Source organism: Neopsephotus bourkii, unplaced genomic scaffold, assembly GCF_033783945.1.
Source record: "Neopsephotus bourkii isolate Nb327-2 ecotype Australia unplaced genomic scaffold, CSIRO-AGI_Nbou_v1 NB_544, whole genome shotgun sequence".
Taxonomy (NCBI): domain Eukaryota; kingdom Metazoa; phylum Chordata; class Aves; order Psittaciformes; family Psittacidae; genus Neopsephotus; species Neopsephotus bourkii.
This window is the reverse complement of record NW_026901045.1, coordinates 210,067-234,157: the sequence shown is the minus strand read 5'-3', so window position 1 is coordinate 234,157 and position 24,091 is coordinate 210,067. Positions and strand designations below refer to the sequence as shown.

Sequence of the window (24,091 nt, the reverse complement as noted above, 5' to 3'; positions counted from 1 at the left end):
GGCCTGATGATCTTAAAGGTCTTTTCTAATCTAGTTGATTCTATTATCCTACGATTCCTTCTGTCTGACTCTCACAGCCCCTCAGTAAAGGGCAGGCAGCTGGTCTGTGGGCAGTATACTACTGTCAGCCCCACAGGCCTCCCTCAATTGGCATGAAGCGGTGGATGCAAGAACTATCCGCATAGAAGACTTTTTGTTTTATTTTTTCTGCTGCCTCAGCCGGGGCAAGGGAGGTAAGAATGAGTAAGAAAGGGACGTGGCCCCTTTAAATATCTGCCTCCGCCCCCTTCAACGTGGTACAGGGTAGGGGTTAGATTTCATCATGTTCACCTCCGTTTTTCTTGTGGTGTAGAGTTTGTGGAGTAGAATGTAAGTTTTGGGTTGGATATTTTCTGTCTCCGTTCCTCCACCCCTTCGCGTTTTTTTTTTTTTTTTTGTTTTTTTGGGCCGCTGCCGTTTTTTCTGTCTTCTGTTGTCAGCTGTTGGGGGTTTGGCGTCTCCTGGTCTGGAGCAGGAGGGGTACGCTCTGTCCGTGTGGGGTGAGGCTTTGCTTTTTTTTCTCGAGTCCCTGTTATGCTTTGTGGGAAGAATGCTTTGCCGTCGAGCGGACCTGGGGTGGGAGGAGTTGCTGCTGTGTTGGGGGAGGCAGAAAAGAGGATTTGACTGAGTAAGAAAATGGCGGTGAGGAGCCGCGCGGCTCCATTTATTTATTTATTTGTTTGTGCGTCTGTCTGTCTGTCGCTGACCTGTACCCTTTTTGTTGCTACTCTGTCCCAGGAGGACCTGGGCGTACTTGCTTGCACCCCCCTATCGGGCCCTTGCCCTTTTCTCTTTAGGGGTAATATGAGCCTTAGAAAAGAAGAGGGGAGGAAAATGGCCGCTGGGATCAGCCTACCTCGTGTTCCTACTTCGTACTCGCATGTCTTTTTCATCTTCCTTTTTCTCGACCCCGTTTGGTCTGTCTCATTCCACTCTCTGTCTCTCCCTGGTGCTTCGGTGTCTCCTCACGCTCTGACAGTTTCTCCCGAAGGGCATCTACCACCCCCCATTTCTTTTTTCTCCAGTTTCTGCCCCCACCTTCCTCCATATTGTTATTTTCTCATGCGGATGCGGACTCTGGGGTTATCCTATGCTGGTGCCTTCGCATGTCAGTCTTTTCTTGTTCGGTTTCCTGATTTCATGTTATGGCTGTACTTATTTTTGTGTTGTCCCGTTCCAGCTCTCTTTTGCCTCCATCCTGCAGCGTGGCTTAGGTGTGCTTCCCATACCGTTTCATTTTCAGTACTACACCTTCTATCGTTGTGCTCCAAACTATTACAACGGTATTTTCCCTACATTGATCCATTAGTATTAATCAAATTCTGTTTTTTTCTTTGTAAATTGTTTGTTTCATTGCCAGTTAAAAAAGGCTGGTATTCGTTTTTCTTTGCTGATATACGGTCCTTTTGTTGCCTTTTCCAAGCTGTAGTTTAATTTATACAGTTTCACCTTGTGATGGTTATTTTTATTCTCAAAGAACAAATGAGCTATTTATTTGTTGCAAAGAGCTTCCAGTAGCAGGCAAGATGTTCAACTGCTATATCTAACCGCATATTTGCATACTAGAGAGATGTAGAAGCACACCTGGCAGCATGCATTTGGGGAAGATTGAACGTTTGTCTGGCAAATGAATGGACTCTAGTGATTGTGGTAAAGCTGTAGTTCACTGTAACTCAAGATGGTTTTTCAGACTTTAGTATTATTGATGGGAATTTGTAACTTCATGTATGATCATAGTGCAGCTGTTGCTTGCAAATTCAACTAGGTGAAATACTCTTAAGAATATAGATAATGCTGGGGCCGTAATTGCTTATATTTATGAATGTAATATTGACACTTCAACTGGAGGACAGTGTTATATTTTTTTACACGATGGTTTCTACCGTATGTAGGGATTTATGAAACTGGGGAAGAGGTATAAGAGGGAAGGGTATTTGAAATATCTGCAGCATGTCTTAAAGCTTCTATGAAAAGTCAGGAAAGTCTTCGGGGGCAGAGGTGGGTTAATTAAGATGAATCTTTACAAACAGGTTTGAAGATGGCTTTCTAGCCATAATGGGATGTATCTATTGTTTAATGTTCTCATTTTCTCTTCCTAGAATGCCTAAGTCAAAGGAACTTGTGTCTTCAAGCTCATCAGCTAGTGATTCAGATAGTGAAGTTGACAAAAAGGTGAACATTATATGCAGTTTATAACTCCTGTATTAACACTTATGTTTAAGGCTGGGGTTAGGGAATTTGACAAGCATTATGTCACAAAATACATGTCATTCCATGATTTACAGACACTTAAAAAAACACCCCTCCCAACCCTAAAACCAAACAAAACCCACCCTCCAAGATTATGGGTTGGGTAGATGATTTTGCATAGCAGTAAACTTTTTTTTCACTTGCATTTGCTTTTCTAAGGGTTTGTTTGTTTTTTTCATAGATTGTTTTTTTGTTGGGTTTTGGTTTGTTTCTTTTTTTCTTTTTTTTTTTTATTTTCATATGATGTCTATCTAGCCACTAACTTCCTGGAATTCTTTGCTGCTCTGTGCCAAGTGATAGAACTACTACCCTCTGCTCTTGTGAGATCCTGCTTGGAGTACTGTGTGCAGTTTTCTTGTCCTCAGCCGAAGAAGGACATGGAGCTATTGGAGCAAGTTGTCTGGGAAGCTAGGGACCAGGTTAGGAAAGCTAAGGCCCAGTTAGAATTAAACTTGGCTAGGGATATTAAGGATAACAGGAAGGGATTCTACAGGTACATAGCAAATAAAAAACAGACTAGGGAGAACGTAGGCCCCCTCAGGAAGCTCTCGGGAGAACTAGCTACCCAGGATTTGGAGAAGGCTGAGGTTCTGAATGACATCTTTACCTCAGTCTTCACTGGCAAAGGCTCAGACCCCACCACCCAATTCTTGGAAGGCAGACGCAGGGACTGTGAGAATGGAGACCTTGGGAACACTGTAGGAGAGGAACTGATTCGAGACCATCTTAAAAATCTGAACATACACAAGTCCATGGGACCTGATGAAATCCATCCGCGGGTCCTGAAGGAGCTGGTGAATCAAGTTGCTAAGCCGCTGGACATCATATTTGAAAAATCATGGCAGTCAGGTGAAGTTCCCAGCGACTGGAAAAAGGGAAATATAACCCCCATTTTCAAGAAGGGCAGAATGGATGACCCAGGGAATTACAGACCACTCAGTCTCATCTCTGTGCCTGGCAAAATCATAGAGCAGATTCTCCTGGAAGGCATGCTAAGGCACATGAAAATCAACAAGGTGCTTGGTGACAGCCAGCATGGTTTCACCAAGGGGAAATCCTGCCTGACCAATTTGGTGTCCTTCTAAGATGGGGCTACGGAAGTGATGGAAAGGGGCAAAGCTGTCAGTGTTATCTACCTGGACTTCTGCAAACCTTTTGACACTGTCCTGCATGACATCTATGTCTCTAAATTGGAGAGACGTGAATTTGATAGGTGGACCACTTGGTGGATAAAGAACTGGCTGGATGGCCGCACACAAGGAGTTGTGGTCAATGGCTCAATGTCCGGCTGGAGACCAGTAACGAGTAGTGTCCCTCAGGGATGGGTGTTTGGACCGGTCTTGTTTAACATTTCTGTTGGTGACATGGATAGTGGGATTGAGTGCACCCTCAGCAAGTTTGCCGATGACACCAAGCTGTGTGGTTCGGTTGATACGCTGGAGGGAAGGAATGCCATCCAGAGGGACCTTGACACGCTTGTGAGGTGGGCTGATGCCAACCTCATGAAGTTTAACCATGCCAAGTGCGAGGTCCTACACCTGGGTCAGAGCAATCCCAGGCACAGCTACAGGCTGGGCAGAGAAGAGATTCAGAGCAGCCCTGTGGAGAAGGACTTGGAGGTGTTGGTCGATGAGAAAATGAATGTGAGCCGGCTTCAGTGTGTGCTTGCAGCCCAGAAAGCAACCGTATCCTGGGCTGCATCAAAAGGGGTGTGACCAGCAGGTCGAAGGAGGTGATCCTGCCCCTTTATTCTGCTCTCGTGAGACCTCACTTGGAGTGTTGTGTGCAGTTCTGGTGTCCTCAACATAAAAAGCACATGTAACTGTCGGCAAAGGTCCAGAGGAGGGCCATGAGGATGCTCAGGGGACTGGAGCACCTCCCATATGAAGATCGGCTGAGAAAGTTGGGGCTGTTCAGCCTGGAGAAGAGAAGGCTGCATGGAGACCTCATAGCAGCCTTCCAGTATCTGAAGGGGGCCTATAGGGATGCTGGGGATGGACTCTTCCTTAGGGACTGTAGTGATAGGACAAGGGGTAATGGGTTAAAACTTAAACAGGGGAAGTTTATATTGGTCATAAGGAGGAAATTCTTTCCTGTTAGGGTGGTGAGGCACTGGAATAGGCTGCCCAGGGAGGTTGTGAATGCTCCATCCCTGGCAGTGTTCAAGGCCAGGTTGGACGAGGCCTTGGGTGATATGGTTTAGAGCGAGGTGTCCCTGCCCATGGCAGGGGGATTGGAACTTGATGATCTTAAAGTCCTTTTCAACCCTAACTGTTCTATGATAAGTCCAGAGGAGGTCCATGAGGATAATCGGGCGGCTCAAGCATCTACCATACGAAGGCTGAGAAAATTTGGACTTTTCAGCTTGGAGAAGAGAAGCTGTGTGGAGACCTCATAGTAACCTTCAGTATATAAAGGGTGCATACAGTGATGCTGGAGAGGGACTCTTCATCAGTGACTGTTGCAATAGGACAGGGGGCAGTGGGTTCAAACTGAAACAGGGGAAGTTCAGGTTAGATATAAGGAAGAAGTTCTGTACTGTGAGGGTGGTGAGGCAGTGGAACAGGTTGCTCAAAGAAGTGGTAAATGCTCTTGGTAGTGTTTAAGGCCAGGTTGGACAGAGCCTTGGGCAACATGGTCTAGTGTGAGGCACCCTTGCCCATGGCAGGGGGTTGGAACTAGATGATCTTATGGTCCTTTCCAACCCTAACTATTCTATGATTCTGTGTCAGATTCTTACATATACTGTTATACCATCTGCTAGTTCTCACTTAAAAGCTGTTTTATATTCTAGTCATTTCAAATAAAAGTTGAATATGACAGTAAGCTTATCTTTTAATCAATGCTGGGTGGTAATGCAGACACCAAGTCTTTTAGTGCAGTATTTGAGGAGACTGTCTGCTTTACTAAGTTGATTCAAATGTGACTTGGATACACTTAGCAAATCAGGTGTTTTGTCAAATATTACCATAAGAGGAAATGGTCTGGGAGGTGTTTGTTTAGTGGGTTTTGTTCTGTTATTGTTGTAAGGTTTTTGTTTGGTTGGCTTTTTTTTCCAAAATGTATTCCTGAAAGAACATAGTCTAATAGCCTGCTTCAGTGAGCAGTAAAGTTGTTTGGCTTTGTTGCTGTTTTTTTTTGTTGTTGTTGTTGTTGTTTTGGGTTTTTTTTCTTATGACTACCTCCAGTATTTGTTAGAACTGTCTGTCTTTAAAAGAGGTTATGTACAGTATGATTCTAGCAGGTGAGACTTAATTTTTGGTATCTTTCTAATACTATTTACTTGAGTGGGCATGATTACTATATAAACGTTAGTGAAAGTAACTTTAGCATCTGCTAGCAAAGTAATTTGACTTACAGGTGATATCTGAATATTTTAAAAATATGTTTGATTTATCATGCTATAAACAGGTTGGACAGATGAAATAAAAAATATTTTTATTATTCTCTGTTGGATTTGCTTTCCAGATCCCTGTATTCTAGTTCAGTTATCTTTAAAGCTAAGGTATAATGGTAAACTTGACTGGGAACAGAAATAGGGTCATTTGAAGACTGATCCATATTAGCCCCCCCCGGCTAAATGTACAGTACTGGATTTGTGCCTTCACAGAAGGAATGTGATAATGTGTATTGCATAGCATTATTTTGTGACTTCTAATATAAACTTTCACTTATTAAATACTTTTTTGTAACTTCAATAAAATTAGTTGTGGTTCATGCATTTTTATTTTTGCTCCAAGGTAAAGCGGAAAAAGCAAGCAGCTCCAGAAAAGCCTGTAAAGAAACAAAAGACTGGTGAAAGTTCCAAAGGCACAGCTGCTTCTAAGCAAAGCAGTGACAGAAATGAGAATATGTTTCAGGTAAAATTGGTGACTCTCTTAAAGCCTGGTTAAGGTAATAATTTACATGATATTCAGTATAAATTTTATGACACAGTCTGAAAATCTTGATAGTGTCGTGTTTGGTCTCCTGAAGCCTCGACTAAAGGAGCTTTATGATTCCAGCATGCAAATGAAATGCTCAGAAATAGTGTTGGGTTTTAGCAGAGTAGAAGAATCCAAGTTCTAGCAATTAATTCTGTCATGCTGTTGCCCATGGTAACTCTCTGGGTCTGTTTTTTGTCTCATTTTGTCTGTAAATACAGTACTTGCCGTGAGTATATGGTAAATATTTACAAGAGTCTTTTACATGGATTTATTCTTAATTTTGTTTTTATTATTAGGGCTCCTCTTGGAAACTAAAGTATGGGCTCTTCATTCCTATTTAGGTTAAAGGCAACTTGGCTTCTGTCATATAAGACGGTGTCTTGGAATTAAATTTTGCTTGTTGCTTTATCATGCATATTTTTCTCCCTGAACATAGAATCCTAGAATTCTAAGGGTTGGAAAGGACCTTAAGATCATCTAGTTCCAATCCCCCAGCCATGGGCAGGGACACCTTGCACTAAACCATGTTGCTCAAGGCTCTGTCCACCCTGGCCTTGAACACTGCCAGGGATGGATCATTCACAACTTCCCTGGGCAACCCATTCCACTGCCTCACCACCCTCACAGTAAAGAAATTCCTCCTTATATCCAGTCTAAACTTCTCCTGTTTAATTTTTAACCCATTACCCCTTGTCCTATCATTACAGTCCCTAATGAAGAGTCCATCCCCAGCATCCCTATAGGCCCCCTTCAGATACTGGAAGGCTGCTATGAGGTCTCCACACAGCCTTCTCTTCTCAAGAATGAGCAGCCCAAACTTTCTCAGCCTGTCTTCATACGGGAGGTGCTCCAGTCCCCTAGTCATCCTTGTGGCCCTCCTCTGGACTTGCTCCAACAATTTCATGCCCTTTTTATGTTGAGGACACCAGAACTGCGCACAACACTCCAAGTGAGGACTTGCAAGAGCAAAGTAGAGGGATAGAATCACCTCCTTTGACCTGCTGATCACACTCCTTTTGATGCAGCCCAGGATACGGTTGGATTTTTTGGGCTGCAGACGCACACTGCTGGCTCATGTTCAGTTTCTCATCAACCAACACCCCCAAGTCCTTTTCCACAGGGCTGCTCTGAATCTCTTCTCTGCCCAACCTGTAGCTGTGCCTGGGATTACCCAGACCCAAGTGTAGGACCTTGCACTTGACATGGTTAAACTGCATAAGGTTGGCATCAGCCCACCTCACAAGTGTGTCAAGGTCCCTCTGGATGGCATTCCTTCCCTCCAGTGTATCAACCGAACCACACAGCTTGGTGTCATTAGTAAACTTGCTGAGGGTGCGCTAAATCCCACTGTCCATGTTACCAACAGAGATGTTGAACAAGGCCAGGCCCAACACTGATCCCTGAGGGGCACCACTTGTTACTGGTCTCTAGCCAGACATTGAGCCATTGACCACAACTCTTTGCGTGTGGCCATCCAGCCAGTTCTTTATCCACTGAGTGGTCCAGCTATTAAACTGATGTCTCTCCAATTTAGAGGCAAGGATGTCAGGTGGGACAGTGTCGAACGCTGTGCACAAATCCAGATAGATGACATCAACTGGTCTTTCCCTGTCCATCAGTTCTGTAGGCCCATCATCGAAGGCCACCAAATGGGTCAGGCAGGATTTCCCCTTGGTGAGGCCATGCTGGCTGTCACCAAGCACCTTGTTTTTCATGTGCCTTAGCATGCCTTCCAGGAGAATCTGCCCTATGATTTTGCCAGGCGCAGAGGTGAGACTGACTGGTGTGTAATTTCCTGGGTCATCCATTTTCCCTTTCTTGAAAATGGGGGTTATATTTCCCTTTTTCCAGTCATTGGGAACTTCACCTGACTGCCATGATATTTTCAAATATGATGGGCAGTGGCTTAGCAACTTCATTCGCCAGCTCCTTCATGACCTGTGGACGGACTTCATCAGGTCCCATGGAATTGTGTATGTTCAGGTTCTGAAGATTGTCTCGAACTAGATCCTCTCCTACAGTGTTCCCAAGGTCTTCATTCTCACTGTCCTGCCTTCCAGGACTTGGGTGGTGTGGTCAGAGCATTTGCCAGTAAAGACTGAGGCAAAGAAGTCATTGAAAACCTCCTGCTTTCTCCAAATCCAGGGTAGGCAGTTCTCCTGATAGCTTCCAGAGAGGCCCCACGTTGTCCTTAGTCTGTCCCTTTTATTTGCAATGTGCCTGTAGAATCCTTTACTTTTATCTTTCACATCCCTCGACAAATTTAATTCTAATTCTAACTGGGCCTTAGCTTTACTGACCTGGTCCCTAGCTTCCCAGGCAGCATCCCTGTAATCTTCCCAGGCCACCTGTCCTTGCTTCCACATTTTATAAGCCTCTTTTTTTCCCCTCCAGGTTTCCTCAGTAGCTCCTTATCCATCCAAGGAGGTCTCCTGGCCCTCCTGCTGCACTTCCTTCTAGTTGGGATGCAGCACTCCTGAACTTGGAGCAGGTCATCCTTGAATATCAACCAACAGTCTTGAGCCCCCCTGCCCTCTAGGGCTATTTCCCATGGAACCTTACTAAGCAGGTTACTGAAGAGGCCAAAGTCTGCTCTCGAAGTTCAGGGTAGTGAGGTTGCTGTATGCTCCTCTCACTGTCCTGAGGAACTCGACCATCTCGTGATAGCTGTATCCAAGGGTGTCCTGGAGCATCACATTTCCAGCCAGCCCCTTCCTGTTGGTGAGCATGAGGTCAAGCATGACACCTCTCGTTGTTGGCACCTCTATTACTTGTAGAAGGAAGTTGTCTTCCATACAGTCGTAGAACCTCCTGGATTCTGGGTTGTACCGTCGCTCCAACAGATATCAGGGTGATTGAAGTCCCCCAAGAGAACAGGTGCTTGCAAGTGTGAGCCTGTTCTTATTTTTCTTTAGAGCGCTTCATCTGCAGGGTCTTCTTGATCAGGCTGTCTGTAACATATCCCCACAGTAATGTCCCCCATAGCTGTTCTCCCTTTAACCCTGGCCCACAAACTGTCTGTTGACTGCTCACCTGTCCCCAGACAGAGTTCCATACTCTGCAGCCTATTCCTAACATAAATAGCAACTCCCCCTCCCCGCCTGCCAGGCCTGTCTTTTCTAAAGAGCCTATAACCTTCCGTTCCAACACTTCAGTCATAGGTGACATCCCACTATGTTTCTGTGATGCCTTTTATATCATACCCCCGTAGGCGTGCGCACATCTCTAATTCCTCTTGTTTGTTCCCAGTGCTACGGGCATTTGTATAGAGGCATCAGACCTGAGCTCCAAATGAAGCTGGCTCATTGGTTGGTGCAGTTGGAATATCTCTACATAGCTCTGAGCATTTGTTATAGGTGCTGGCAACTGACTGGGTGTGTTGGGATGGAATGATGCCCCCCTCCCCCAACACATCTAATTTCAGTCTTTCTTGACCAGCCTGGCAAGCCTCCTACCAAAACTGCTCTTCTTTATGAGGCTAGGTTCACCAGCCTCCGGTAGACCTGTCCTCCTAAATTGAGTCCCATGTTCTAGATACCCAAACCCCTGACTATGACACCACCCTTTTAACCACTTATTAACCTGGCAAATTCACCTAGCCTTTTTAAGTTCCTCCTCTTATGCTGAAGCGTTGATGAAAAGGCTCTCTGAGCTCCAGAGTCCCTAACCACCTATCCCAGGGCTCTGTAGTCCTTGATGTTCACCGGGCTGCTGTTGTCTATATCACTAGCACCCACATGGATAACTGAATGGGTATTAGTCAGTGGGACTTACTAGACCAGGCAGCCTCTCTGCAACATCCCTGATCTGAGCCCCTGGTAGGCAACACACCTCCCTTGAGACTGGGTCAGGCCAATAGTTGGGTGACTGTTCCTTTCAAAGTAGAGTCCCCTACTGCTAATCCCAAGGGATTACTTTTTTTTATATTGTCCTTAATTTTAAGATGGGGTGAATGTATGTTTTTCAGTAGCATGACACATTTGTGAGTTCACAGTATTGTTCCCAGGGTTAGCTAAGGCAGTACCATTGTGTGCTGAAAGCTGTGGAAGAATATATGTATCTCAGATATACCTGGTTTAGGGTTGTGAATCAAGATTTGATAAATGTCTATGACTAGCTAGCTTGAAAGAGGCAAAGGATAAGAAAGGAACCTAAATTCTTAGAGGCTTTGAATCTTAAGTTTGTGAAAGGCTATGGAAGAGGTGCCTAATAATGTGATCTCAACATTAAGGCAGAAGAAATGATTTTAGGCGGTAGCTGTGCAAAGTAATGTGGAAAAAAACCCACCCATATCTAGAGAGGAGACCTGCTTAACTGATACTGTAGTACAGGATGGTTGGTTTTAATGTATAGATTCTCCCTTTTCATGGGGGGAGAGCTTCAATTTAAGACTCTGAGCATCAATGCCTGGACTTCCACTTTGAAAGAAGAATATTATATTTTTAGTTCTTTTGGGGTATGCTTTGATCTATGTAGGAAAAATGAGATAGTAGCTTCTATACCTAATGAGGTGAACTGCAGTCAGAACTGAAAAAAAAACCCAAACAACAAACACTTCAAGAAAAACCCCACCACAAAAAAAAAAAACAACAACCCACAGAATAACAGAAAAAAACTCTACATTATAGCCTTTATGCTAGGCTTGTAATAGGTTCAGAAATTCCAGGCCTGGGGAAAATGGTTAAAATTTTTAATGCTCACCTGATTGGGGGGGTGGGGGGGACGGACACAGGGAACAACCTCAAACCCAACCAAAAACCCCCCAAAAACCAGTACCAACCAACCAAAAAAACAAACATCAAAAACCACCCCAAAACCCCTTTTATTTGAAATAAAATCAGAAGTATTTGTGCTCTGATTTCTTTTTGACCTGATATAATAAAGTTACTAAAAACAGACAATAGGGGACCTGTATTAATCTCATAAGAGCAGGATTCTTCCAGTGTTGAGTATAATATAGGAAAAAAAATATTTCAGTATTGCCTTGACCTAAATTATCAGTTTTCCTTAGTCCATTTGCCTTTTGGTTGCTTAACAACAAAATGCTTAAATCTATACTATGTTCTATGAAGCTTTGTGTTTCTTTTCATGCTATATCAGCTTATGTGTGTTAATTTTTTAGGTATGGTTTTGTTTGTTCTATTAGGACTACTAATAATACCAGCAATTCTCCTTTCTGCTTCCCCATGGTAGTAAAGTGGTCTCTGTTGCAAGTGACTTCTTGGGTTTGGGTGGGTGTTTTTTGTTGAAGTTTGGGTTGAGTTTGGTTTTTGACTTGAAATAAGTTGTAATGTCTTTACCTATCATAGACTTCTAAAAGTAGATAAAAATGTTTATGATGCTCTAGAAGGTGATATATTGTGAAATGCATTATTGACAACCTAAGTTTCAGAATTAATGTACTAAATCATAGAATGGTTAGTGTTGGGAAAGACCATAAATTCATATAGTTCCAACCCCCCTGCCATACACAGGGGCACTCTAACACTAAGTCACGTTGCCCAATGCTCTGTCCAACCTGGCCTTGAACACGGCCAGGGATGGAACATTGATGACTTCCTTGGGCAACCCGTTCCAGTGCCTCACCACTCTCACAGTGAAGAACTTCCTCCTTATATCTAAGCTGAATCTCCCTGTTTAAGCTTGAACCCATTGCCCCTTGCCCTATCTCTAGAGTCACTGATGAAGAGCATCACTGTAGGTGCTCTTCAGTGACTTAAGTAGCATGTCTAGAGCACTTGTCATTGAAGACTAAGGCAAAGAAGTCACTGAAAACCTCAGCCTTTTCCAAATCCAGGGTAGCCAGGTCTGTTCCCTTCTGGAGAGGGCCCACAATATCCCTAGTCTTTCTTTTGGCAACAACATACCTATAGAAACCCTTCCTGTTATCTTAAATATCCCTGGCTGGACTCAATTCTAAGTGGTCCTTAGCTTTCCTGACCTGATCTGTAGCTTCCCAGACAATGGCCCATTCTTCCCAGGCTACCTGTCTTCACTTTAACCTTTTGTAAGCTTCTTTTTTCCTTCTGAGTTTTTTCAGCAGCTCCTTGTCCATCCATGGAGGCCCTCTGGCCTTCTTGCTCCATTTCCTTGTTGTCTGGACACAAGGTTCCTGAGCTTGGAGCAGGTGATCCTTCAATATTATCCAGCATTCTTGCCACCCCACACCCTGGCTTTTTCCCATGGGACCTTACTGAGCAGGTTCCTGAAGAGGCCGAAGTCTGCTCTCTTGAAGTCCAGGGCAGTGATCTTGTTGTGTGCCTTTGCTGTCATGAGGATCATCTTGCAGCATCACATTCCTCACCAGCCCCTCCCTGCTGATGAGCATAAGGTCAAGCATGGCACTTGTTGGTTCCTCTGCCACCTGCAATAGGAAGTTGTCTTCCACACAATTGCAGAACCTCCTGGATTGCTTGTGCTGTGCTGTCCTTCCACCAGATATCGTGGTGGTTGAAGTCCCCCATGAGGCCAAGGACCTGTGAGCGTGAGGCTGCTCCCTATCTGCCTATAGATGGCTTCATCCGTGCAGTCCTGACAGGGTGGCCTGTAGCAGACCCCCATAGAAATGTCCCCCATCACAGTTCTTCCTTTGACCGTAACCCACAAACTCTCTGTTGACTGCTCACCTGTCCCCAGACAGAGTTCCATACTCTCCAGCCTATTCCTAACATAAAGGGCAACTCCCCCTCCCCACCTGCCGGGCCTGTCTTTTCTAAAAAGCCTGTAAACTTCCATTCCAACACTCCAGTCATAGGAGCCATCCCGCCATGTTTCTGTAATATGACTCGGAGAAAACTCCCGGAAGAAACTTGCCAACAAAATTTTCAAGCTGACAAGCAGGCATTCTTCATTGCGGCACCGGGAGACACAGGGGATAGCTCCTCCTAACGTATGTCCCCCAATTGCCACACAAGCCGTTCTTTTATAGTCCCTGGGCACACATACATATTTATGAGGCTGCCTATGGATTATATAATTTTCCAGAAAGTTCCCCACATGCGTACAGACTTGTGGTGGTGGTCTCTGAGGGTTATTTACTTCTTCCAACAATCTTCATCACTTCTGGCAGCCTTTGAAGCACGCGCAGTAGATGCTCATACCAGTTTAATTGGTTCGTTAGCACCAGAGACATAATAATCCTCCTATCCTCCTACTTATCAGTTAGTTTAACTGTAGCCCACCCTGGACACCTGCAGTTCCCAGATACTCCTTATCCCTGTGTCCTGTTCTTCTAGACTGTTTTTCTTAAAACTAGGCCAACTATAACTATTTATCTTGTGAGAATTCTCAGTATGTTCTCTAGCTGTATTCTATTTTTTTTTCTATGTATCATGCACCTCAGTAATTTTCCATTGCTACTGTTACAAAGCCATCAAACTTAACATTACTTAAAACTAATTCTTCGATGTTCACAGGACTCTCTCTTCTATGAGTTTATATTAACTTATTGTGCTGTTTTGGATGCTATATATATAGTTATAAGCTAAGAAATAGATGTTTCTACTTCTACAGTATGTATACAGTTTAATCAACGCAAACTGGAAGTAGGGAATAATGGTAAAGAAGATAGTTGCTGAAACTCAGGAGTCATCTAGTTGTATAGCTGTGGAAAAAAGCCTAGACACTTTTTTTTTTTTATTCTAAATGCATTTTATTCTAAGAAATGGAAACCTGGAAAAATATTTTTTATGTCTTCTGATTTAATTCAATAGAATAGTATATCTGAGGAGCTGTGATACTTAATAAAAAGCCTATGAACTTGTCTATGAAGTTTGAACTGTAGTAACTACCCTACTATAAATCGGTTACAGTTCTTGGAACACTAATGTGGTTACAGAGATACAAAGATGTCCAGTGAAATTATTCTAGGACTGTCAACTGCTGTGTGAAGAGCATTGCAGGTAACTGAACTTCAAGAAACATTTATTTACTTAAACCTGTATTTTGGTTGAGGTTTTCAAACTGCATCCTGTGTAGAGTTCTGGTGTCTTCAGCATAAAAAGGACATGTTGCTATTGGAGCAAGTCCAGAGGAGAACCACAAGGACGATAAGGGGGCTGGAGCACCTCCCATATGAAGACAAGCTGAGAAAATTGGGGCTGTTCAGCTTGGAGAAGCTGTGTGGAGACCTCATAGTAACCTTCAGTATATAAAGGGGGCCGACAGTGATGCTGGAGAGGTACTCTTCATCAGTGACTGTAGCGATAGGACAAGAGGCAATGGGTTCAGACTGAAACAGGGGAAATTCAGGTTAGATATAAGGAAGAAGTTCTTTACTGTGAGGGTGGTGAGGCAGTGGAACAGGTTGCTCAAAGAAGTGGTAAATGTTCCTGGTAGTGTTTAAGGCCAGGTTGGACAGAGCCTTGGGCAACATGGTCTAGTGTGAGGCATCCTTGCCCATGGCAGGGGGTTGGAACTAGATGATCTTAAGGTCCTTTCTAACCCCAACTATTCTATGATTCTATGAACTGTTTTGCATAGAGTTCAACTAAACATTTGAAATTTAATATGAGCATTCACCTGAAATCTAGACAGTGGTGTAAAACCCAATGTAATTTCATTGTTTTCATATGGAACTGTCTACATTTAAGGTAGACTTACTAAGTAAATGATGTGGACTTTTTATTATTGTCGCTTCCCTTGATGTAGTTGAATTAAGATATGTAGTCTTTAATAGTCAAATCCTAAATCCTTTTGCTGTATTTGCAGCATTGATCTGCTATATTGTATTGAGTTTTATTTCTTGGAGCAAATCTGGAATTACTTGGCAATGCACTAATTTTCTTTGATAGACCTAAAAAAAAAAAAAAAAAAAAAAAAAGTGGAGTACTACTGTTTGAAGCTGGTTTATAGGTGACTTTAAAAGTCACTGAAATGTGATAGGGTAAAACCAAGAAATGTTGTTCCTGTAGGCTTTTTAGGTTATCTTTTGCCAGTAGTGCTGATGGTTTTGGGCATGGTACCAAGTTTGGTCTGAAAGAACTCTGCTACTGACATTACAACTTATTTTTGAACATTAAATGCTTAGTGCTGTGAAATTATTTAATAAATCACAAAGTACTCTGGATTAAGCCCTTGATCTAGTTGTTTCTTTGGTGTTTAAAATAAGTTGTAGTATGTGATGTCACATGTCCAAGTCTGATATTGCTGGGAAAAGTGAATGCTGTAGAATTGTCGTGGTTTAAGCCCAGCTGGTAACCTAGGCCAAATACATAAAATATCTAAAAGATATCCTTGTTTTACAGATTGGCAAAATGAGGTATGTAAGTGTTCGTGACTTTAAAGGGAAAGTCTTAATTGATATTAGAGAATATTGGATGGATCAAGAAGGCGAAATGAAGCCTGGCAGAAAAGGTATTGTTCTGCTTCATGTTCTTTTTGTATTGAAACATTGTCTGTGGTTTGCTGGAGAACTTAGTTTTTCACTTTTTTTTATACCTTGCTGCTACATGTTATTTTGAGTACTTCAACTTTTTTTTTTTATATAATTTGACAAATGATTAGTTTTGTCTGTAGATTATGAACAGAAACAAAATGTTTTTGTTGGCTTGAGTCTGTTTTCCTAAACGGATACCTCGTGATTTATAAAGGAAAAGGCAACAAATGCAAGCAAATTTGGTATGGAAGTTATACACATAGCCGTACATTTTTCCATTGATTAACTTAACACAATTTATTGCTTTTGTGTTTCTTATATCAAAGTCACTGAAATTATTTATCAATTTTTTATAAGATGGTAATTTCTTTTAAATATCTTCAATTTCTATCAAATTTTAGATTAAAAATAACAAATACTTAATGTGGTTAATTTAAAAAAAAATCAAGATGTTTAGGTGAAAATACATTAAGTGCTCAGGTTTTGGTACTGTGCTTCTAATCTGCAACACAAAATAAGCCATTGTACCTTTAATTGCTATTCCCATAGCTACCTATTATGGCATGCTTTTACTTGAACCATTTTCAAATTTGCTACTTGCAAGGCAGGGATGCGAGGATAGTTGCAGTGGTAGTTCTTAATGTTGTGTTGTTTCTGTTAGAAAAGCTTACTTTAAATAATTTTTCATATCGCACCAAGGAAAAAGGTAAGCAACATCCTGTCCTGGAGATGGAAAACATAAATTTAGAATCAGCATAAGGTTTGCTACATTTTCCTAGTATGTCCAGGAGCAAATAGATGTTTGGAGAGATTGAGAAATGTTTTCAACAGCTCTTCAATAACTATTGATACCAGATTTGTATGAACAGCTGTACCAGTACTGTAAAGGAAAATTTCTTGGTTTGGATTTGTTGCTGCTACTTAACAAAAAAAGATTACTCCAACATCTAAGGACTTTAAAAGGCTGTATTTTGAGGTGGAAATTGTAAGTATGTGCAGATTGAGTGGTAAACTACAATGAAACTTGATGGGTATGCCAAGTCAAAAAATTATGTGATAGATGGTTTTGTCACATTGATAACCATATCTGAGTTTTATTAAGATTAATAATAATCTGATACAGTATGAGTCTAATGTTCCATTGATGCACTTGAGCCCCTTATCTAGCTATCCTAAAAACAGTATAAACAGTTGAGATGTTGGATTTTTTTTTCATATATTACACTAATTTAGAATTGCTGTGTCAGATTGTTTCCAACAGCAGGTCTAAATTGCATGCAGTTGTCCTGGTTTAAGCCCAGCTGGTAGCTCAGAGCCATGCAGCTGTTAGCTCCCCCACTTCTTCCTCCCCCTGCTCCTAGGGGGACAAGAAAGAGAATCAAAAGAAAGTAACTCCCATGGGTGGAAATAAGAACAGTCCAGTAATCCAGTCCAGTTTCCTGTCACTGCTTCTTCCTGGCTTCTGCATAAGCATTACTTAGCAACAATGAAAAACATTGGTGTTATCAGCACTGTTCCCACTGTTACTCTGATCAAAGACTTTGTGAGTCTCATGCTTTGACAGGGAGGAGGGGAAGCCAGGCAGAAGCAGTGACAGGACACCTGACCCAAACTAGCCAAGGGGTATTCCATACCACAGCATGTCATGCCCAGTACATAAACTGGGAGGAGTTACCTGGAAGGCCCAGATCCCTGTTCAGGTCAGGCTGGGTATGGTTCGGTGGGTGGTGAGCAATTCTATTCTCTCCTCTTGTTATTTCCCTTATCATCATTATTATTTGTTGTGGTAGTAGTATTGGTCTTGTATTACACCTTAATTACTGGACTGTTCTTATCTCAAACAGTGGGAGTTACATTCTTTCAATTCTTCTTCTTGCTCCTCCAGGAGTGTGGGGAGAAGGGAGGAAAGGCTGTGTGGTTCTGAGTTAGGGCTGGGCTTAAACCACAACACCTGGGCAATAATGTCCATTGTGAAGTCCACCTCTCAATCAGGAGCCCATCTATATGTTGCCTCTCTGCCTTGATGGCCTGAAGTGTCATGGGCCCACCAGCTAAAAATAATTCACCCTTATGTTGCAAATCTAAGTCCATCTGAGCTACTTCAATCTTAGCAGCTTTATCCACCAGGTTTTTCTGGTGTTCCTCAGTGGCCTGACTTTTGGGTACATGGGCATCTACATGGTGTACCTTCACCACCAGGTTCTGCACTCGAGCAGCAATATCTTTCCACAGTGCAGCAGCCCAGATGGGTTTACCTCTGCATTGCCAGTTGCTCTGCTTCCATTGCCGCAGCCACCCCCACAGGGCATTTGCCACCATCCATGAGTCAGTATAGAGATAAAGTACTGGCCACTTTTCTCATTCAGCAATGTCCAGGGCCAGCTGGATGGCTTTTACCTCTGCAAACTGACTCGATTCACCCTCTCCTTCAGCAGTTTCTGCACCTTGTTGCTGGGGACTCTATACAGGTGCCTTCTATCTCCGATGTTTTCCCACAGTACAGCAGAACCCATCAGTAAACAAGCCACACTACTTTTTACTTTATGATAGTTCTATATATGATAGGGCATCTTAAGCACGTATTGCATCCTCCTCTGGTAACATTCCAAAATTTTTGCCCTCTGGCCAGTCCATCATGACTTCTAGAATGCCTGGATGACTGGGATTTCCTGGTTGAGCTTGTTGTGTAATTAATGCAGCCCGCTTATTCCAGGTAGCATCAGTTCCATGATGTGTAGAGGAGACCCTGCCTTTGAACATCCAGCCCAGCAGGGGCAACTGGGGTGCCAGGAGGAGCTGTGCTTCAGTGCCAGTCACTCCCAAAGCAGCTCAAACCCCTTCATAGGCTGCCAGTATCTCTTTCTCAGTTGGGGTATAGCTGTCCTCGCATCCTCTGTATCCCCAACTCCAAAAGCTGAGGGGTCGACCTTGAGTCTCCCTTGGTGCTTTCTGACAGAGGTTCCAGGTAGGAGCATACTCACCAGCTGCAGTGTAGAGTACATTTTTTACATCTGTCCTGGTCCGAACTGGTCCAAGGGCTACTGCATGAACTGTCTCTCGTTTAATTTGTTCAAAGGCTTGTTGTTGCTCAGGGCCCCATTTGAAATTGTTCTTCTGGCTCACTTGATAGAGAGGGCTTACAATCATACTGTAATTTGGAATGTGCATTCTCCAGAACCTCAGAACACCTAAGAAAGTTTGTGTTTCTTTCTTGTTAGTTGGTGGAGACATTGCTGTTATCTTGTTGGTCACATCTGTGGGGGCCTGTCACCATCCATTTTGCCATTTTATTTGTAAATGTTGACTCTCCTTTGCAGGTCCCATGACCTTCCTCCATTTTATGGCAAAATCGGCCTTCAGCAGGATTTGTATTATTTTCTTCCCTTTCTCAAAAACTTCTGCTGTATCACCCCACATGATGATGTCATCAATGTATTGCAGGTGTTCTGGAGCTTGCCCCTGTTCTAGTGCTGTCTGGATGCAGTCTACCATGGCACATGTTAGGGCTATGTTTCCACCCCGGGGCAGTCGGTTCCAAGTGTACTGGACACCCCTCCAAGTAAAAGCAAACTGTGGCCTGCATTCCGCTGCCAAAGGAATTGAGAAAAATGCATTGGCAATATCAGTTGTGACATACCACTTGGCTGCCTTTGACTCCTGCTCATATTGAAGTTCTAGCATGTCCAGTACGGCAGTACTCAACGGTGGTGTGACTTCATTCAGGCCACAGTAGTCTACTGTTGGTCTCCACTCTCTGTTAGACTTTTAAATGGATCCTACTGATCAGTTCTTGGCTCTCCAGTCTATGAATCAGCTTATGGATGGGAATCGGGGAGTCTTGGTTTGCCGTGGTTGCACTATTGTGGTTGCAATTGGCACTTGTTTTTTTACCTTCAGCAGTCCCACGACAGAAGGATCCTTTGAGAGACCAGGCAAGGTGGACAGCTGCTTAATTTCCTTTGTCTCCAAGGCAGTTATACCAAAAGGCCATTGGTACCCCTGTGGGTCTTTGAAATACTCTCTCTGGAGTCTATGCTAGGGGTGTATGGAACATTTGCAGCAGTCACAATAGGGTGCTATTGCCGCTTTCTCCCAGTCAGGCTGATTTCAGCCTCTAATACTGTCAACTCTTGGGATCCTCCTGTCACTCCAGAAATACAAATTGGTTTCACCCCTTGATAGTTTGATGGTGTCAGGGTACACTCTGCACAGGTTTCTACTAGAGCTTTGTACTCCTGTGGGACTGATGTGCCAGGCCATCTGATCCACACAGTCCAGTAAACCTGATTGTCCCTCTCTTCCACCTGGCTGAAGGCAGTGTCTCTAATAGTGATCATAAGATTGTCCACTTAAGTCTTGTAGAAAGGGATTAGTATTCTTTATCACAGGGTTTGGAGTAAAATCAGCTCTTCCAATCTCTTTGGGAAGCTGCTCACCTGAGACTGGAGCAGCAACTTTCGTGGGAGGATCATCCTTGACCATTCTCCAATTCATGCACCCATTTGTCCAGAGCTGAGGTAGATTTTCCATCCAGCTATCTCCTGTCTTCTCCATGATCCTGCAGGTAAAACCATAGGGTGCCCAATGGCATGTATCTCCTCTCTCTTCATTCTTGGGCACTAGGGTGCTTTCTATTAATAGCTGAGACACAGGTTGGTACACATGGGGAGCTGGATAGATCGGATAGGTCGTTCCTCAGTTGTTTGAACTTCTGGGACAGTTTTCCCACAGCTGAAATGATTGAAGGGCTGTGATTGTCTTCGAACTCTTGGAGTTGACCAGTCACTTCACTGTTGGTGGTACTTCTTCATTCCAGGTCATTAATGTCAATGAGTGGGCATATGATGGTGGTGCACTCTGTGTAAGTTGTGATGCTGGATAGTGTCGAGCAGGGCTCCATAGGCATAGGCCAAGCCCCAGCACGTTGCAGCAAGTTATCCCTCTCTGGTATTGCAGAATGACAGCACACCTTGTTTAAATGTTCTGCTAATTTTTCCAGATTCTTCACTTATTAGAATCATGGAATAGTTAGGGTTGGAAAGGACCTTAAGATCATCAAGTTCCAACCCCCCTGCCATGGGCAGGGACACCTTGCTCAGGGGTGAAGTTCCAAAGCACTGGAGGGGTCCACTGGCCCAAGTACTTGCCCATATGATTGTACACACCTTGTCACTCGTGACAGTTCCGCCTTTAGGAAAATCTCTTGGTGGTCCTATATCGTTATCTAACCCTAGGCTAGACCTGAACCTTGACCCTGCTTAATTATTGAGATCAGATAAAATAGGGCATTCTCAGGGTGGGATGGCCGTGGGTAAAATGCTGTATATGTAGCAACATGCTGATTCCCAGCACAAGCAGCAGGCAGGTCTCAGGGGTATTCAGAGGCCATCCAAAACCTTTAGAATTCTCAAATGCTGCTGTAAACAGCACACTGGGGGAGCGGGGGGTGTAAGCGAATGTCTCCTTCATAGTTTGACCCCCTGAAGAGTTAAAAAAAAAAGATGTGTAATTTCTATAAAACTCCATTAAATGTCTCCCAAAATATAGAGGTGATGACCACACTGGGAACGCAAACCAGATCAGCTTCGTGATCAATGAGTCTACTGTATTACAAGTCATTATGATGAAGTACAGTGAAACAATAACCTTAGCCCAGGCCCCCCATCCGATAAACACTGAAACAGCAATTACTGGCTGTAAGGAATGACATGCTGAAATTCGAAGACCGAGAACAATGACTCTGAGAACAAATCAATCAACATTGTGATGAGTGACTATTAATCTGAAACACTGAATGCTTATCACACATATGATTAGATACACTCTGGTCAGATCTATCGTTATCTCAACCCTTCATGCTCCACATTGGTCGCCACAAAGTACTTTGTGGTTTAAGCCCAGCCAATAACTCAGAACCAGACAGCCGCTCCCTCAGTCCTCCCCTTCTTCCCGCTGTTCCCAGAGCAACAGGTTAGAATTGAGAGAACGTAACTGCCATGGGTTGAGATAAGAACAGTCCAGTAACTAAGGTATAATACAAAACTACTACTACCACCACCAATAGTAATAATAAGGGAAATTAACAAGGGGAGAAAATACAATTGCTCACCACCCCCTGACTGATACCCAGGATGACCTGAGCAGGGATCCAGCCCTTCTGGGTAACTCCAATCCATTTATATACTAGGCATGACGTGCTGTGGTATGGAATACCCCTTTGGCCATTTTGGGTCAGGTGCCCTCTCTCTGCTTCCTCCTGGCTTACCTTCCTCCCTGTCAGAGCATGAGGCTGAGAAAGTCCTTGGTCGGAGTAAAAATTACTTAGCAAGAATAAAAAACATTGGTGTGTTATCTGTACTGTTCCCAGACTCAAGTCAGAAGCACAGCACTGCACCAACTACTAAGGAGCAAAATGACTGCTACTGCTGATCCCAGGACAGCAGTTTATCCGATATGTTCAGGGGCATCATAATGACATTTGGTCCCTTAATAATTGCTAGCATGTCTGGCCTGTTTTCTTATGAAGCCTGCTTTCTAAAGACGGGTGGAAGACTGTTTAGAATAGCTTCTGCAGACTAATCACTGGGAGAGTGGGGGTATATAGTAGCAGAGGTAGGCCTGTGAGTCTGTATACTCATAGAGCTGGCATAGAGATTTTAGGGAAAGAATCAAGAGACTAAAGCACAAAGGAAAATTGTGCCTGGACTTGAGGAAGTACAGACTTATAACTGAAGAAGTAGGTTGTGGGCCATTGAATAATTATTGATTGGATGTCAGTAGAAACTGTAGTGAACTTAAAGTGAAAAGAAGTTTTTTTACATGTTTGTTTGTGAATGCTAGAGAGTGAAATAGTCTGCAAAATGTTACTTATAGTATATACTTGTCCTGGTTTTGGCTGGGATAGAGTTAATTTTCTTTCTAGTAGCTGGTACAGTGCTGTGTTTTGGCTTTAGTCTGAGAATAAGGCTGATAACTAAAACATCAGTGTATTGCTAAGTAGCACTTACTCTGATCAAGGACTTTTAAATCTCTCATGCTCTGTCAGTGAGGAGTGGCACAAGAAGCTGTGAGGGAGCACAGCCAGGACAGCTGACCCAAACTAACCAAAGGGATATTCCATATCACAGCATGTCATGCTTGGTATAGAAACTGGGGGGAGTTGGCTGTGAGCCACCAATTGCTACTTGCTGGTGGGCTGGGTATTGGTGGGTGGTAGGCAGTTGTACTGTGCATCACTTGTTTTTTCTCTGGTTTTGTTCCCTTCTCTTTTCATTACTATTATTTTACTTCAATTAAAAACTGTTCTAATCTCTGTCTGCTGGTTTTTATTGTTTTGTCAATTCTCTTTCCTGTCCCGCAGTGGAATGAGCAGGTGGCTGTATGATTCTTAGTTGTCAGCCTGGGTTACACCATGATGGTGTTATTCACAGTGCTTTAAGGCATGGGAGACCCCCCACCCCAAAATATGGTACTTTAAAAGTGCATAAAAGTTCAGTCCACGGAAGTATGGCTTTTAGGAGCCAACAGGAATGCAAGATACTTTCTACATTTCTTGTGTGCTTCCTTCTGTCAAGGCCAGAGCTTTATTTCACTTCCTGTGTTTAGTCTAACACTTGTGAAGTGTTAGACTATGTGAAGTGTTAGACACTTATGCTGCACTTGTTTTCTTTGCAAGTTTAACTTGTCCAGAGATCAGTTTAATTTAAGACCTTAGCTTTAGTGTTCCAAATGAGTAGTTTACCTTTGTAACAGAGGTGGTTGTTATATTTGATGTAGCTTAAGCATTAATAGTTGTGACATAGACTTTGTGTATGAAACCATCCTTGACAGTAATTATGCAAGATCCTGCACTACAGTTCTCTTTTTGTCCTAAGTTGTTTTTTTGTGGTTTTTTTTTTTTAATGCATTTCAGGTATTTCTCTAAATCCAGAACAGTGGAACCAGCTGAAGGAGCAAATTTCTGATATTGATGATGCAGTAAGAAAACTGTAAATACAGAGCCATATAGAAACCTTTATGATTTCAGTTAAGTGGTCTTTTAAAATTAACTTTTGTTTTCTAAAGTACAGATTCACAAGTTATTGTATATTTGGATTGCAAAATAATTTGTAAGAAAGATACTTTTTAAGTGCATTAACAGTGTATTCTGAGTGAGACTATATGTGTTGCTTTTACCTCATGGTATAAAATAAATGAAATATGTAAAGCATAGGTGTTTATGGCCTGTTGATTGAAGGTGTTTGCTGATAAGGCTACCTAATAGCTTTAGTCTTTAGTTTCAGTTTAGTTAACTGTTAATATGAATTTGTTTTCTGCAACGTTTTAATGTATCAACTTTTTTTTCCTCTTAAAAAAAAAAAAAGAAAAAGTAATTTATACTTGTAGATTTTGTCCTGGCAGTCTTCTGCTTTAAGACTTGATACAAACAGTGAATACCTGGTAAAACACATTTTTTTAGACAATTTTAAGTACTGCATTTGCTAATTTACTGTATTTATTC

General features: G+C 42.8%; 1 protein-coding gene and 1 long non-coding RNA gene across 2 annotated transcripts in view; one reads left to right on the top strand and one right to left on the bottom strand.

The window, feature by feature from the left end:
• The window catches only part of LOC133210961 (uncharacterized), a 70,283-nt gene that overhangs the window by 35,292 nt on the left and 10,900 nt on the right, over nucleotides 1-24,091 (bottom strand). The gene's annotated exons all lie outside the window — the stretch shown is intronic.
• On the top strand, nucleotides 327-23,602 carry LOC133210960 (activated RNA polymerase II transcriptional coactivator p15). The gene is made up of 5 exons (XM_061350863.1): nucleotides 327-369; nucleotides 2,139-2,211; nucleotides 6,030-6,149; nucleotides 15,461-15,569; nucleotides 23,504-23,602. The coding sequence occupies exons 2-5, from the start codon at nucleotides 2,140-2,142 to the stop codon at nucleotides 23,581-23,583; spliced, it is 381 nt and encodes a 126-aa protein (XP_061206847.1). The 5' UTR covers nucleotides 327-369; nucleotide 2,139; the 3' UTR covers nucleotides 23,584-23,602.

What these genes read in the sequence shown, in the direction of transcription:
- LOC133210960 (XM_061350863.1), top strand. Translation starts at nt 2,140, where the DNA reads ATGCCTAAGTCAAAGGAACTTGTGTCTTCAAGCTCATCAGCTAGTGAT. An exon ending in ATAGTGAAGTTGACAAAAAG is followed by an intron (nt 2,212 to 6,029) that starts GTGAACATTATA and finishes TTTTGCTCCAAG; the next exon opens with GTAAAGCGGAAAAAGCAAGC. An exon ending in GAAATGAGAATATGTTTCAG is followed by an intron (nt 6,150 to 15,460) that starts GTAAAATTGGTG and finishes CTTGTTTTACAG; the next exon opens with ATTGGCAAAATGAGGTATGT.